This window comes from Dendrobates tinctorius, unplaced genomic scaffold, assembly GCF_039654945.1.
Source record: "Dendrobates tinctorius isolate UK_male_01 unplaced genomic scaffold, ASM3965494v1 ptg000196l, whole genome shotgun sequence".
Classification (NCBI taxonomy): Eukaryota; Metazoa; Chordata; class Amphibia; order Anura; family Dendrobatidae; genus Dendrobates; species Dendrobates tinctorius.
Window position 1 is genome coordinate 4,936,083 of NW_027361863.1, and position 17,429 is coordinate 4,953,511.

The following is a 17,429-nucleotide window of genomic DNA, read 5'->3' on the forward strand; positions in this document are numbered from 1 at the left end:
AACAGGATCCCTCAGCCGGCCTGGGGTCCCTGGAAGCTGCGGAATGCTGCCTGATCTCCGACCCTACCTGAGGCGTCTCAACCTAATGCCCCCTGCGGGGGATTAGGGAGGGTGCGTCTGTCACCGTCAGGGGGTCTTCATCCTCGCCTCAACCTCAACTCAGACCCCTTAAAGGGGTTGGGGAAGGAGGGGGGTCTCGACCTCGAACCAGGATCCGAAGGACTGGGGAGGGAGCGACATGGGGAATAGCCACCTCGATCTCAACCGGGTACCCCTAATAGGGGACCGAGGAGGGAGCCATGCCGGGAGTCTCGCTGGAGACCCACTTTTCTTCATCTGTATTTCCGGACGAAAAAAGGAAAAAAACGGAAGAAAAAAGGTGTGCCTCCTTGCGACACTAAGCAAAAACTGGAGAAGGCTGACGCCGTCCAGGGGTGTATACTGTAGAGGAGGAGCCAAAGTTAATCTTTTTCAGATTATGCATAGCGTCGCATCCTAGTGGACAGCAGCATAACACCCACGGTTCTGTGTCCCCCAATTAGGCGACAGAGTAAACTGAAATATCACATGGTCATAAGTATTCAGACCCTTTGCTCAGTATTGAGTAGAAGCACCTTTTGAGCTAGTACAGCCATGAGTCTTCTTGGGAATGATGCAACAAGTTTTTCACACCTGGATTTGGGGATCCTCTGCCATTCTTCCTTGCAGATCCTCTCCAGTCTCGTCAGGCTGGATGGTGAACGTTGGTGGACAGCCATTATCAGGTCTCTCCAGAGATGCTCAATTGGGTTTAGGTCAGGGCTCTGGCTGGGCCAGTCAAGAATGGTCGCAGAGTTGTACTGAAGCCACTCCTTTGTTATTTTAGCTGTGTGCTTATAGTCATTGTCTTGTTGGAAGGTGAACCTTCGGCCTAGTCTGAGGTCCAGAGCACTCTGGAAGAGGTTTTCATCCAGGATATCTCTGCACTTGGCCGCATTCATGTTTCCTTTAATTGCAACCAGTCGTCCTGTCCCTGCAGCTGAAAAACACCCCCCATAGCATGATGCTGCCACCACCATGTTTCACTGTTGGGATTGTATTGGGCAGGTGATGAGCAGTGCCTGGTTTTCTCCACACATACCGCTTAGAACGATCACCAAAATTTCTATCTTTCTCTCATCAGACCAGAGAATCTTATTTCTCATAGTCTGGGAGTCCTTCATGTGTTTTTTAGCAAACTCTATGCTGGTTTTCATAGGTCTGGCACTGAGGAGAGGCTTCCATTGGGCCACTCTGCCTTAAAGGCACGTCTGGTGGAGGGCTGCAGTGAGAGTTGACTTTGTGGAACTTTCTCCCATCTCCCTACTGCATCTGTGGAGCTCAGCCACAGTGATCTTGGGGTTCTTCTTTACCTCTCTCACCAAGGCTCTTCTCCCACAATTGCTCAGTTTGGCTGGACGGCCAGGTCTAGGAAGACTTATGGTGGTCCCAAACTTCTTCCATTTAAGGATTATGGAGGCCACTGTGCTCTTAGGAACCTTGAGTACTGCAGAAATTATTTTGTAACCTTGGCCAGATCTGTGCCTTGCCACAATTCGACCTCATGTCTGAGCAAAGGGTCTGAATACTTATGACCATGTGATTTCAGTTTTTCTTTTATAATAAATTTGCAAAAATTTCTACATTTGTTTTTTTTTTTTTTTCAATCAAGATGATGAGAAAAAAATGAACTTTTTTTAATATACCAAATGGCTGCAATGAAACAGAGTGAAAAATTTAAAGGGGTTTGAATACTTTCCGTACCCACTGTATATCTGAAGAGATTTTTTTGTATAGATTATGACTGGCATAAGAAAAGCAACTCTTAGTAAACTCTCCTCAATGTGCCACGACTAGTGCAGGGCCTGGAGGGAGAGGATCATGACACATGGGTTTAAAGACATTGGACTCACACTGTCCGCTTATGTCCAGCACTAGGCATTTGACCTGATGACTACGATTCACCAAGCAACGGCTTGGGCAACGGTTGTCCATTAGTGATGAGCGAACGAGCTGGGATAAGGTGTTATCAGAGCATGCTCGGGTGCTGAGTATATGCAGCGTGCTCGAAAAATATGTTCGCGACCCCGCGGCTCAACAGCCACAACACATGCATGGATTGCCTAACAAATAAATAATAGGTGTGGGTTTCATCCGGTTTCGTCCCACACTCCAAAAAGACATACTAATAGGGAATATAGATTGTGAACCCCAATGGGGACAGTGATGATAATGTCTGTAAAGCGCTGTGGAATTAATGGCACTGTATAAGAGTAAAATAAAATAAATATTACATAATAACGGAATAAACTATGCACCTGTACTTTGTTATAAAACTCTGAGCAGATCTTTGTGCAATTACTTAACGGCTTTACGGTCTTCTATTTTGGACGCGGATCTCCTGAAATGATCCCTATTGTTTTAATGACTGCAGAGTGGCAGAAATGTCACGATCTCGCTAGTAAACCCAGCTCATCTCCAGGCGGAGAAGGAGGAGAGATAAGCACTTGTCCATATGCAGAGAGAAGATTGTGCCACTTAATACAGTTTGACAGCGTCTGCAGCTGTTAACAGGAACATCCAACCAAACAGAAGACTCTGCACAATCTAATTGCTTCCTCTCACCTCTGGCTTCCTCGAGTTTCTTGCGCTCAGCCTCCCTTTCGGCTCGGCTCTGGGTACTTCGCACTCCCAAGGCACTAATCACCAGTCTCCTTGCAAGAACCGCAGACGTTTCAGGACGGTCTTTAGCGGGCTGCAGAAAGTCTAAGTCACGCAAGAACAAAAAGGAAAAAGTACAAGTTTTTTCACAATAACGACATTGTCAGTGCTGCAAATGTCCCCTCCGACGAGCGGATCCTTACCCTCCCCCCCTTCCACCCAGATTTGTAACTCTCGTTCCCGACCAATGCACGACTCCGTCTAATGTCAGGAAATTACAGTAACACTTGAGATAATTGCAGGCAGACTGCTCGTTGGTTAATGAAAAACAGCGCATCGCTAAGGAATGATAATTATGGATCTGGCGATAAAATGAATGATAATTAGGTCAAACCCCGAGCACAAAAGGAGTAATAAAAAGATCAGAAAATTGTAACCAGCTAATTTCTGGAAGGCAAAAAAAAAATAAAAAAAAAAAAAAAAATTAAATAATACGAAATGAATGTTTGGGTCCATAATCGCAAGCAAGTCTTTATTATTCCATTGATTTTGAAAAATTAATAATAAAAAAACAGAAACAAAACTTATTTTGCGAATACAGCCATTATGAAAACATGCATCTCCATGGTAACAGACTACAAACATCCTGCTTCATCTGTAAATCTGATTGTGTTTGTCAGCAGTGGCTGACCTACATCGTCGTGCATGGTTATGCACCTCGTGAAGTAATTTCAAGTTCCTCAGGGGCGGAGCCTTGACATGCAGTGTCAAGGCTCCTCAACCCCTCCCCTTGGCTCCTGAATTAACAAGAGGAGTGGTCTCTTTTTTTGGATGCCCCAGCATCCACTCTTAACAATAAAGAGGGATTGGGTAGTTTTCAGTTGAAAAAGCCCAGGACATTGCAAGTGAAGATATCACCCAATAAGCATTTTATAGCAGCATGAGAGGGGTTAAAACTTGAATTCCACCTTCATGCAATCAACATCACCTCCATAACGCTCAGCACTTTAGAGGACTGAAATCTGTAGACAGACGACCTGTAAGTAGGTGAAAGGGAAATCCTAGAATCAGACTACGAAGGGTTTGTTTGTAGTCTGTTACCATGGAGACACATTAGAAGTTGTATAATCCTAAACAATTGGTAAATTTTTGATCAATTGAACTCTTTGCAGAGTCGATTCAGCTCTTATTTCAGATGTATCATGAAAGTAATAAACTAAAATGGACATTCCCTGAATCAAGACTAATGGGGGACAGAATAGTGGGTGGTGGTCTAAGTCAACATTTACAGGGTATTTGTGCTGTGTTCTGCAACACTAAATAAAATAAAGCAAAAGGATTTACAAAGTAACTTCACATATATAGATTTTAACTAAAGACGCATGTTATAACCTAATGGAAAATTAAACCTCCCAGATAAAAGGTGTATTCGGGTAAGGCGCAGCTATCCCCATAGAGGGGAGTTTTAAGGAGAACCGGTCGCTTGCCATAAACATAGATTTTTTTTTTTTTTAACTGAATCCAGTGTTGTCTTCCATTTCTTCCTGCGCCTCTCCGTTCAGAAGATATTGCCTTGTATATGAATATACTCTTTTTAGCCAACTGGGGGTGAGTAAGGTTGAGGAGTACGTCCACTTGGCTAACAGGGCAAGATTGATGTACTATGAAGAGGGGCCATATCTCAGGAACAGAGGAGTAGTAATAAAAGGAGTAGCACGCCGGATTCAGGAGAAAAGCGGCATTTACACAGGTGAAAAAAAAACAAAACAGTATATACTCGAGTATAAGCCGGCCCGAGTATAAGCCGAAAAATAGATACCAATAAAAGTAAAATTAATTGAGACATCAGTAGGATAAATGTTTTTGAATACCCATATTGAATAAGGAGCCCCATATAATGCTCCATACAGTTCATGATGGGCCCCACAAGATGCTCCATACAAAATACACCCCATATAATGCTGCACAAAGGTTAATAATGGCCCCATAAGATGCTCCCTAGAATAATATGCCCCATATGTTGCTCCATAAAGTTTATGGCTCCATAAGATTCTCCATAGAATATATTGCCCCATAACATGCTCCATAGATTATGCCCCCATATGCTGCTCCATGGATTATGCCCCCATATGCTGCCCCCATAAGATGCTCCACAGAATTTGCCCCCATATGCTGCTCCATAGATTATGCCCCCATAAGATGTACCATAGATTATGCCCCTATATGCTGCTCCATGGATTATGCCCCCATATGCTGCTCCATATATTATGCTCCCATATGCTGCCCCCACAAGATGATCCATATATCATGCCCCCATATGTTGTCCCCATATGCTGCTCCACACATCATGCCCCCATTTGCTGCCCCCATATGATGTTCCATGCATTATGCCCCCATATACTGCCGCGGCTGCAAATAAAAAAATGACACACTCATCTCTCTGTCGCTGGGTGCCAGGTGTCGGTGTAGCTGCTGCCTCAGGACCCGGTACCTGAGACATTCACCTGTCCTGCGTTCAGCGCTGCTGCTCACCGCTGCCACGTCATCTGTCAGTGATGTTTAGGCAGCAGAGGGCAGGGCGCGCAGTAACCACATCACCGCGCTTCCTGCTGTCTGAATGTCACTGACAAGAGGACACATCAGACGGCAGCAAGCACCAATGGACCGGAGACAGGTGGATATAGCATATACTTACCCCGTCATGGCTCAGTCTCTGCAGTCCCGTTCTCCCACTGTCTGCCTTCCTGCCTTCAGTGGTCACGTGGTACCGCTCATTAAACTCATGAATATCCGCATATTCATGAGTTTAATGAGCGGTACCATGTGACCGCTGAAGGAAGGGAGACCGTGGAGAAGCGGGGGGCTGCAGAGACCGAGCCAGGAGGGTATATGACTCGAATATAAGCCGAGACGGGGACTTTCAGCCCAAAAAAAAAAAATGGGCTGAAAATCTCGACTTATATTTGAGTATATACGGTACATACAGCAAGTGACAGGTCCTCTTTAAAGGGCACAAGGGCTTGTCTTACTGCGTCGACCCATATACGAGAAGCATCAACCAAATCACTTTCTCAAATTTTTGATTTACATCCTGGAGGCTGACCGGAGGAATGCAAAATGGGGGAAAAACTATTGTCCTCCAAATAATCTGACGTCTATACATGATGAGGATCATCTTGCCCCAAGGCACAACAGGCAGTAAAGATGCGAGCATTTCATGGTTGCATTAAGGGTATGTGCACACGTAGTTTTTAGTCTCTGCGGATTTTGTAGAGAAAACCGCAGGAAATCCGCAGGACAAAGTGCTGCGGTTTTTCTGCGGTTTATCTGCGGATTATCTGCGGTTTTACACCTCATAATGGATGAGGTGTAAAACCGCAGCGTTTCTGCACCAAACAATTGACATGCTGCGGATTGTAAACCGCAGCAAAACCGCGCTAAAAAAAAACGCAGCATGTGCACAGCTTTTTTTTATTTCCATAGGAAATAAAGGTACTGTACAACGCAGCAAAATCTGCTGCGTTTCTGCAGAGCCAAAAACGCTGCGGAAACGCAGCAGAATCCGCAGCGTGTGCACATACCCTGAAGGTCTTGAAGAGAGCGGGACTGACTAAGAAAGTGACGTTTTTTGCATTCCCCAAGAAGTGGACACCATCAGGTCAAGATCGGTGTTGCATGGAAAAAGCTTTAGTTTTTGAAAGCGAGAGAATGGAGAAAGTTCACGGATGCTGAGCCCCGGGAGAATTCATGCTCATTCCTCAGCGTGATGTTTTTCCCTTTTGCCTACAAGCGCTGCTAAAAGCTCAGACAGTGAACTGACTGCCTGTGACCAACACAATAGAGCCATCATTTCATAAACACCCACAAGGCAAACTAGATGTTCATTCTCATTATATAATGGATTAAATGCTCTCGGGAAATTCTGCAGTCGGTCATGCCGCAGGCCGAGCCAAATATCCTGCAAGACTATGGTCTACACCGCTCTGTTCATCCTTGTTTCGGGCCCGGATCACTATACTCAATCCAGCGCTCATTGACTAAGGGGAGAACGGAGGTCATGATTAACCCCCTATGGCAGGCGATGGCGCAGGGCTACTGCTGAAGCCAGTCGCCTAACAGTCACAGACCGCTGCGATCTAAGGTTTTAAAGAAAAAAAGCTGGGAAACGAGGAATCTTCACACACCTTTTTCCCTCCCAACGCGTTTCACATAGTTTTAATTGTGCAATGAAACAAGGTCAAAAAGAGGGGAGAAAATATAGGGCTTGTTCACATGCAGTGAAAAAAAAATGTTTTATAGTAGCAGCAAAGTGAATGAAGATTCGCACCATGTGAAGAAAGCCTTCCAGGTACGATAGTAAATCCTGGCTGAAGCTGGCTTTCGAGCCCTGATCATGGTTTTAACGACGTCCGGTGAAAAACCTGCTTGGGTCAAAACCCAGGTCTCAATGGCCACGCCGTCAAATTGAGAGCCCCTGAGTTCTGGTGGAAGAACAGGCCTTGTGACAGAAGGTTGGGACGTGTGGGGAGACGCCAGGGAGCGCCTGCTGTGAGTTGCACGACGTCGGCGTACCATGTACGCCTGGGCCAGTCTGGAGCGATCAGGATGGTGGGAACTCCCTCTTGCTTGATCTTCCTCAGGACTCTGGAGATCAGGGGGAGGGGTGGAAAAATGTACAGAAGCTGGAATTGGGTCCAGTCCTGAACCAGGGCATCTGCTCTAAGCGACCGAGGATCGCGCGTCATGGCTATGAAATTGGGAACCTTGGCATTGAGATGGGATGCCATCAGATCCACGAACAGGGTCCCCCAGCGATGGCAGATCTGACGAAAAACTTTGGGATGGAGACACCACTCCCCCGAGTCCATTCCTTGTCTGCTGAGATAGTCGGCTTCCCAGTTGTCCACACCCGGAATGTGGACCGCAGAGAGTACTGACCTCGCATCCTCCGCAGTGTAGGATACGTGTTACTTCGTTCATCGCCTGGATGCTGCGGGTCCTGCCTTGATGGTTCACGTATGCCACCGTCGTGGCATTGTCCGACTGTACTCTGATATGAGAGTCTGCTAGCAAGTGATGAAAGGCTTTCAATGCCAGGAAGATGGCCCGAATTTCCAGGATGTTGATGGGCATGTTCGCTTCCACTGGTGACCACTTGCCTTGCGCTCTGTGATGTAGGTGCACCGTGCCCCAACCCGTAAGGCTTGCGTCGGTGGTCAAAACCATCCATTGACCGGAGAGAAAGGATTTTCCCCTTGCAAGCGAGGTTGGCTTGAGCCACCAGTGCAGGGACCTCCTGTTTTCGATGATAACCGGAACTCCCTGTCGAGGGAGAACAGATTCCTGTCCCAGGACTTGAGGATGGCCAGTTGAAGGGGTCTGAGGTGAAACTGGGCAAATGGTACCGCCTCCATTGCTGCTGCCATCCTGCCAAGTACTCTCATGGCATACCGGAGAGATCGGGGGGACTTGCGGAGGAGAGTGCGAACTCCCAAACAGAGGGCCAGTGCCTTGTCCCTGGGGAGGATCACCAGACCCCTGGAGGTGTCGAATAGCATCCCCAGGAAGGCCATAGACTGACTCGGGGTAGTCGAGGACTTCTGTAAATTTATTAACCATCCCAGGCGACTCAGTGTCGATTGTGATTGAGACGTTGACCTCGCAGTCCTTGAATGTGGGGGCCTTGACGAGAAGGTCGTCCAGGTATGGAACGACTACTATGCCTCTGGAGTGTAGAACCTCCATGGTGGCTGCCATGACTTTTGTAAATGTTCTGGGAGCCGTGGCGAGACCAAACGGGAGGGCCACAAATTGGTAATGGTCTTAGTTGATTGCGAATCTGAGAAATCTCTGGTGGGCGGGAGCAAATCGGTATATGCAGGTATGCGTCCTGTATGTCTATGGAGGCGAGATATTCTCCTTTTTCCATGGACGCAACGATTGACCGGAGGGATTCCATGCGAAAGTCACGAACTCGAACATACTTGTTGAGTTGCTTGAGGTCTAGTATGGGTCGGACACTGCCTCCCTTATTGGGCACAACGAACAGATTGGAGTAGAACCCTCGGAAGCGTTCGTCTGCTGGAACCGGTACTATGACTCCTGCTTGCAGGAGGGAAGAAACCACTTGATGGAAGGCTCGAGCTTTGAGTAGAGGCTTTGGAGGAACGGAGAGAAAGAACCTGTGAGGTGGGCTGGTAGTAAACTCGATCTTGTATCCTGAAGACACTATTTCCTTGACCCACTTGTCTTCTGTAATAGGCAGCCAGACCTGCTGAAAGAGTAGCAGTCGTCCGCCCACAAGTGGGGTGTCTTCCGGAGGGCATGAGTCATGATGAGGGGAAAGTCTGAGCTTTTCCTCCTTTGGATTTTGCCTGGCTTGCTTTTGACTGCCAGTTCTTGTCCGGCCTCTGTGCCGCCCGTGTGTTGTCTCTGCGGGGGGAGCGGTTTCGATTTTGTGCTGGGCGCGAGACGGACCAGCCTGAAGAATTCCGAAAGGATCGGAAACTAGACTGATTATGTCTTTTAAACGTGCGTTTTGGTTTTAGTTGAGGGAGAGAAGTACTTTTACCCCCAGTAGCATTGGATATCAGTGTATCCAGCTTTTCACCGAAAAGACGTCCACCGAAGTACGGGAGATTTGTTAGGGACTTTTTTGAGGCCGCATCCGCCTTCCATTCTCCTAGCCAGAGAATACGCCGGATTGTAATGGCGTTTGATGCTATTCCCGCTACCCCTCTTGCAGAATCCAACGCTGCATGGACCATGTAATCTGCCACTACTGCAATTTGCACCGCCTGGTCCGCCAGCTGAGGATTTGAAGCTTGGAGGCCCTGTTGCAATAGATTAGCCCAGGCCATAATGGCCTTGGCTGCCCAAACTGAAGCAAATGCGGGAGCCAGAGAGGCACCTGCTGCTTCGAAGATTGAACGAGCCATGTGTTTTACCTGTCTCTCTGCTGCGTCCTTGAGGGTTGAGCTGTCCGGCAGTGAGAGAAGTGTTTGTGCTGCCAGCCTAGAGACTGGGGGGTCCACTTCAGGCGGATCTGTCCAATACTTAGTGTCCTTCTGTGGGAAGGGGTACTTTGCTTCCAAGTATTTGCGATTGGCGAATTGTTTCTCAGGCTGCGAACAAAAAGCTTAGAAAGTATTTTTTGAAATTCCGGGTGATTAGGGAAGACCTTAGATGGTTTCTGAACACTCGAAGGAAATCTTGTGTTCTGGTGCTTCCGGGGTTGGATCAGAAATGTCCAGCACCCGAAGGATGGAAGAGATTATATTCTCAACTAGCGCCGTATTGCTAGGGGGACAAGGGACCAGAGTGTTCTCTGTTTCATTATCTGAGTTAGAGTCACATATGCCCTCTGAGTCTTGCGCATCGCTAAGGAGCTCCCTAGCGGGCAAACTAGGGCGGAGGTGTTCTGTGGTCTGGGATCGTTGTGGAGATCGGCATTGTCTTTCTCTATCAGGGGACGGTCTCGGTGACCTGGTGACACTGTCTCTCCCTGGAGGGGGACGACCTAGTGCTATGTGAGGACGCAGATGAACGCGACCTGTGGGTCCGCTTACGTCTCAAACTGTCGGAAGCGGCCTGTCCGTGAGACCGGATGTCCCTTTTCTGGGTAACGTTCATAGCCGAGACATGACCCTGCAGAGCCTGCAGTAATGTGGAGGTCAGGTTATCTATAGACTGTGTCATAGACTGCGACATCTGAGTAGCCCATTCCGGCGCAGTAGCGTTGGTAGGGACTTCTTAGGGTTCTGATCCTGTGTTTTGGGTACAGTCCTGGCAGTGCGGGTACGTGCTGCCGCTGGGGAGAGTAACCTTGCAGGCTGTGCAGACTGCATAAAAGCAGTCTTGTCTGGTCCTTTTCCTTGAGCCTGACATAGTGCCTAGAGGCTGATTAGCAGAGGCCCTACAGGGATATCTACGCAGAGGAAAACGAATAGGGGAGCGTTATAGGTTATATGAACTCACAGCTGAGTACAGAGAACCCAGCTGTGATCTTACCCCACCGGTGTGCCCCCTAGGTCCAGCGTCGATAAATCCCAGTCCTGTGCCCCCCAGAGACCGCTCTGCTGCCTTCAGCTTCAGGTGCAGCAAGATGGCCACCGGAATGCTGAGGTGGAGGGGGAAGGGGGCGGATAGCTGAAAAGGCCGCGCGGAGCTATGTAAAAGTGCGCCCTTCCTGACTCGATCCGCCCCTTCTATGACACTGCAGAGTGTCATTTTCGTCATCCGGTGGGCGGGCTGGGGGGCGGGAATAAGGTGGCAACTTCGGCTAGGCCGAAGCCGCGGCCTAAATTTGATACCTCATGCCCAGAAGGGCTCCAGGACGGCGCTTGGATTCAAACCAGACCCCCCCCGGATTGAATGGTAGGCTAGCGGTGGGGGTCATGAACGCAACCTGGGCCCTGTGGGGGGTCCCTTTGAGGCGCTATGCAGCTGGTGCTGCCGGAGAGACAGGGGCGCAGGGAGCCCTGTCTCTGACAAGTGCCATGCCTGCCTTACCCTCCCCCAGTCCCAACAGGAGACCGCAGCTGGGCTGGGGTCCCTGGACTTGTAAGTGGCCGAATGGTGCCTGGTACAGGCCCTACCTGCGGTGTCTCAACCTAATACCCCCAGAGGGGGATTAGGGAGGGTGCTGCTGTCACCGTCAGGGGGCTTCATCCTATCCTCGACCTCAACCCAGAGCCTAAGGGAACTGGGGAAGGAGGGGGGGTTCTTGACTTCGAACCAGTACCCGAGGGTCTGGGGAAGGAGCGACATGGGGAAGAGCCATCTCGACCTCAACCGGGTACCCCTTAATAGGGGACCGAGGAGGGAGCCATGCCGGGAGTCTCGCTGGAGACCCGCTTTTCTTCACATGTAATCCGTTGAAAAAAAATCAAGGAAAAAACGGAGTAAAAAAAAAAAAAATCTTAGGTGTGCCTCCTTGCGACACTAAGCAAAAACTGGAGAAGGCTGACGCCGTCCAGGGGCGTATACTGCAGAGGAGGAGCCAAAGTTAATCTTTTTCAGATTATGCATAGTGTCGCCTCCTAGTGGACAGCAGCATAACACCCACGGTTCTGTGTCCCCCAATTAGGCGACAGAGTAATGAAAATATTTTAGGCGCAGTTTTTTCCTGGCAACAGTTTGTTTTTTTGCTGCAGAAAAATCTGCTGCAAATTCTCGACGTTTGCACGTAACCATAGGAAGGAACTGCTAGATTTCAGTACCTTGATTGAGCGGTTTGGTGAAGAGCCCGTCCGCGGACCAACCCGGTGAAGCGCCCGTCCTGCAGTCTTTACTGCCTTTTCTCTTCATTTGAATTTTTGTGTTCTTGAACTCGCCAAGGTCGTTCCTCCTAGGAACGGCATTAATGCAAACGAGAACTGCAATCCTGTCTTTATTGATTTCAGGCCTTTATTAATAATGAATGGTCTTTGTGAGGAGCGTAAATATATGTAAATATAGTAATATCTCTGTTTCTGTAGTCTAGGAACATAAAAAAAAAATTAAAAAAAAAAAAAATAAAAAAAAAAAATAAACACGAAATAACGAACGTGAATATTTGAGGACTCGGCAGATTAAGTGGGGGATTTTATAGCTTTTATACACCGAAGCCCCCTAACCCAACAGTGGATAGAATATAAAAGTATACCCTCTCTAGTAAGGTGGCTCAGTGGTTATTACTGTCTTGCAGCGCTGGGGTCCTGGGTTCATATCCCACCATCTACAAGGTGTTTGTATGTTCTCCCCGTGTTTGCATGGGTTTCCTCCAGGTTTTCCGCTTTCCTCCCACACTCCAGAGGTATACAGATAGGGAATCTAGATCGGGAGCCCCAATGGGGACAGTGATACAGACTGTAAAGTGCTGTGGAATGAATGGCGCCATATAAGAAACGCATAATGACAATAGTCTGTGTTTGGTATCGCAGTCCAATCCTATTCACTTGGATAAGGATCAGCCGCAATACCGGACACAATCCAGGGACAGGGGAGGCGCTGTTTAAAGAAAAAAGTTGATTATTGTTTTCAACCCTTAGGAATCTGCATGTTTTTTTTTTTTTTCAATCCAATATTGCATCTACTGGACCAAAATACAGGAATCATTGCACTCAATAAAACCAGAACTTTTTCAACATTTACAATTTTGCAGTTAATTTTTGGAATTTTGGTGTGGACCTTTTTTTTGTCTTTGGATTTTCAGGGGAAACAGACAGTGCAGCAGCGAAATGTAGAGCAATCACTAACGTGCCCACTATCCGCCGATGGGGATCGCAGCGCGGAATTCACCGCTCAAAATGCTCCCTTACAATCTGCGTAGCCGGGGAAAGTCCAATTTGGACCGAAATACTATTTCCATGGCAGAGATTTTCAGTATAGAAAAAGGGGCCAGGTTTCCAGTTTACAAGCAGCCGTATCCGATACCATCTCCTAAGGCAGAGTCTCTCGTAGTCTTACTGCTTTTACTGAAAAGAATCCTTCTATGCTGATTGAGAAACCTTCTCTTCTCTACGTGTACAAGACGTCACCGTGTAAGGATCTGTTCACACAAAGAGCGTTGGTTATGAATTCAATACAAGGTCAGGTTGGACAGAAGAAAAAATAAAAAATCCCAAACAAAAAGTACATCTGCAGATATCTGACCTGTGTGAACCCAGCCTTCTGGTCACAATCTGCAGCGCAGGAGAATTAGCAGATGAATGAAGAATAAAATAAAATGGGAAGTTCATAACTAAAAAAAAAACAAAAAAAAAACAAAAACTGCACAACATAAAAATCTAAAAATAAAAAAATAAAAAGGATAAAAGGATACAGTCAGTAGGAATTAACCGGAGAGGTGATCCATCTCACCTGCACAGGAACGAGCTTTGGCTCTGGACGCTCTGGTTGCTTGGGACAATGGTCGAACTTTCACCAGTGGGTTCTTGCTGTACAATGCGTCACGAGCTGAAGAAAGAAAACGAGGCAGAAATTCAGCAACAATCTCCATCATTCTTGCAATCACAGCTGCTCTTGCCGATATTTCTACATTCCATGGATGTTTTTTACACTTTTCAATTCATACAAGTTTTAAAATTTTGAGCGGGTATAAACAAAAAGAGCAGAACGCTTTGTGCTTGTTCACACAGCTTTTTTTGTTAGCCAACTTTTTTGTATGGGAAAAACATGATTTAAAGCAGCAGCATTTCAAGAATCCCATTCACACGGTGCATTTTTTTTTCCCCTTTAGTATTTTGAGCTGCTCTTTGTATTTTAAAATCACAGCATATCAATTCTTTAAGCATTTTTTTCTGCAGTCTTTTTAACTTTTCAATTTATTGCAAAAAAAAAAAAACAAACACGTAATGTAGGCAGCAGATTTTCGTGGTAATTCAGTGTTTTTTAGTGCAGGGAAAAGAGGCACTGTGTGAACTTCTGCATTGGACTAATATTACATAGTTAGTGGTCTTCCATTGACAAGGAGGATTACTGTACCTGTGATAGGACTTGCAAACACACCAAGGGCGTGAGTATCGTCCACCCACTTGATGTCGAAGCCTTTCTTCCTGTGGCAAAAGTATAATGAACAAATGATCAAAGGCACAAGTCACACACAAAGCTGCAGGCGGGAAAGGAGAACCATAAGCTGTTAAACCAGGCTGAACACCATGGACCCTAAGGCCGAGTTCACACGTGGCGGTTTTTTCACGTTTCCGCGGCGGTTTTAACCGCGCGATTTTGCCGCGAAAAATAAGCATCCCATGCATTCCTATGGGATTCCGCAATGCTGTGCTAATGCTGCGGTTTTTACCGCGGCGGAATCGCTTCGCGGTAAAAAACGCAGCATGCTCATTAATTTGCGGAATCGCGGCGATCCCGCACCCATAGGAATGCATTGTTCCGCTTACTTCCCGCATTTGGCTGTGCACAACATGCGGAAAATAAGCAGAACAATTGCGGATGGTACCCACGGTCCGGAGGAGAGGAGACTGTCCTCCGGGCTTTGGGTACCATATCCCTGTAAAAAATAGAATTTAAAATAAAAAATATTGTTATTCTTACTCTCCGACGTCCTGCGCAGCCGTTCCCAGTAATCCTTTGCGAAAATGCCCGCGATGACGTCCGTTCTCGCGGGATCGCGAAGTCTCGCGGTCATTCGCGCGACGTCATCGTGAATTATCGCGAGACATCGCGATCCCGCGAGAACGGACGTCATCGCGGGCATTTTCGCAAAGGATTACTGGGAACGGCTGCGCAGGACGTCGGAGAGTAAGAATAACAGTATTTTTTATTTTTTTTTTTTACATTCTTTTATTACTGATGCTGTATAGGCGGCCTCAGTAGTAAAAAGTTGTTCACACTTGTCAAACACTATGTTTGACGAGTGTGACCAACCTGTCAATCAGTTCTCCAAGCGATGCTACAGATCGCTTGGAAAACGCTAGCATTTTGCAAACTAAATACGCTTGCAAAATGCTAGTTTTTCCGCGGGAAAATCGCGGGAATTTAAAACGCGATTTTCCCGCGGAATGGAATTCCGGAATTCTCGCGGTAATTTCCGCGAGAGTTCCGGTACGTGTGCACTTAGCCTTACAGTCTGTCCAGTGTCCTGACACTGTGGGGGGCTCCCAAAGCATGGCTGCTAAAGAACAAGTGTTGGGGTCACAGGGGCCAAGAGGTGACGGGGTCACAGGTGACGGGGGTGGGGGGGGGTCTCCGTGCAAATGCAGATGGGGATTCAAAATGCAAGTGACTCTTTGGGTAAGTCAGTATGTTACGTAGACTCTGCGAGATAAATCCGCAGCATAAATCTCACTCCTGTCCTAATAGTTTGCTGAAATGTATCAGCTCGGAGACCATGTATTGATGGCCTTATTAATTGCATAAAAACTCTAGGGCTCTGTTCACATGTCGGACTTAAAAGGGTTTTCTAGTTTCAAGAAACCTCTGTACCAAGGTGCAAATAGTTTTAAAAATCAAACTGTGCTTTTCTCCCAGTCCCCTGGTCCAGTGCTGAGTCTCCACACTACTCCCGGAGTCTTTTATTGTCTGCAGCGCTGATCTCACATCAAATAAGCTCTACAGGAGCAGGAGTGACAGCCGCTGAGCTCAAGTATTGGCTGCAGACATAAACATCAGGAGTGATGACAGAGACTCAGAGCTGGACCTAGGGAAGGTGAGAGAAGGACTTTTTTTTTCCAAAACAAACTGGAGGACAGGGATTTTCTGAAATCAGGAAACAAATTTAAATCCACAGCGGAAAACAGAGGCGGACACCCAGGTTTCTGCCATGAATTTGCTCAGGATGTGCATGAGCATTAACCCTTGTGTTAACCAATGAGGCCAATCCTTGGCTTTACTGTGCAGAATCTGAAAATGTAACATCCGTGTTTTTTCCATGTGTTTCAACAGTTTTGCAATAACAGTTGCAGAGATGCAGACATCAATCTCATTTGATGCAGATCGTAGACTGTTTAGACTGATGTGTGATATTTTACTAAAAGAAAAGCACAAAAAAAAAAAAAAAAAAAAGCAATAGTGTGATAGGAAAACTTCGCCAAATTCAAACATCTTGTGCCATTTCGATGAATTTGCTGCAAAGTCCACCAGTGAGAACAAAAAATTATTTTTAAAAAATATTTTGTAAAATTCCTTGTAACAGCTGTTGAAGCGGTCAAACTGGTCGTCCCATTAACTTTCCCAGAAACGGATGTATTTCAGAAAAAAAAAAAATAAAAACAAAGTGTGTGATCCATTGCATAAAGTAATACATCAAATCTAGAGAGTAACACGAGCAGACAGGACTCACTGGTAACTGGCAAAGGCGCGGAGTAAATCCTCGGTCTTAAATTCTGCAGGGAAGTCGTAGATCTCAATCACATGTGACAGTTCTAGATCATCTATAGCCGACTCTTGAGGCTCGTAGTCGAAAGATCTGGACTTCTTGGGGCTGCCGTGTTCTCTCTCACTGAACATCAGCTAGAAGAAAGGCAAAAGACGCAGTCATATCCTAATTGTATACCAGGAAACGGCTCTACATTACGTACTGGACATTTAAGCGGGCAGGTAACGCGCTTCTGTGAAAGGCGATTCATCAAAAAGTCAAACTCAACCTTTAGGGTTGAATGCTCCAAATCTTTCACTTCAAATAGCTAAAGTATAACACATTAAAATTCTGTCCGTCAGCAGCCACCACTTGGGGGCGCTCACTGCATACACAATTCTACAGTCACCATTAGGGGGAGCTCACTGCATACTTAATTCCACAGTCACCATTAGTGGGAGTTCGATGCATACATATTTCTAGAGTCACCACTAGGGGGAGCTCACTGCATACATATTTCTACAGTCACCATTAGGGGGAGCACTGGATATATTTCTACAAGGGGAGTGCACTGCATACACAATTCTACAGCCACAAATAAGGAGAGCTCATTGCATACATATTTCTACAGTCAATATTAGGGGGTGCTCACTGCGCTCATATTTATACAGTCTCCACTAGGGGGAGCTCACTGCATACATATTTCTACAGCCACCACTAGAGGGGGCTTACTACATACAGATTTATACAGCCATCACTATGGGGGAGCTCACTTTATACAAATGTGTAAAGCCAGCACTAGAGGGAGCTCACTTCATTTAACAGTCACCATTAGGAGGAGCTCACTGCATCCACACTTATACAACCAACACTATGGGAAGCTTTCTGCATACAGAGTTATACAGCCGCCACTAGAGGGATCTCACAGCATACAGAGTTATACAGCCACCACTAG

At 46.7% G+C, this 17,429-nt stretch overlaps 1 protein-coding gene across 3 annotated transcripts in view; it reads right to left on the reverse strand.

Moving 5' to 3' along the window:
* The window catches only part of R3HCC1L (R3H domain and coiled-coil containing 1 like), a 56,022-nt gene that overhangs the window by 12,703 nt on the left and 25,890 nt on the right, over nucleotides 1-17,429 (reverse strand). For all 3 annotated transcript variants that reach the window (XM_073552825.1, XM_073552827.1, XM_073552826.1), the window contains exons 4-7: nucleotides 16,460-16,629; nucleotides 14,146-14,216; nucleotides 13,522-13,617; nucleotides 2,644-2,784 (exon numbers count right to left, since the gene is read on the reverse strand). In XM_073552825.1, coding sequence (XP_073408926.1) covers nucleotides 2,644-2,784; nucleotides 13,522-13,617; nucleotides 14,146-14,216; nucleotides 16,460-16,629 — 478 coding nt within the window. The remainder of the gene's footprint in view (nucleotides 1-2,643; nucleotides 2,785-13,521; nucleotides 13,618-14,145; nucleotides 14,217-16,459; nucleotides 16,630-17,429) is intronic.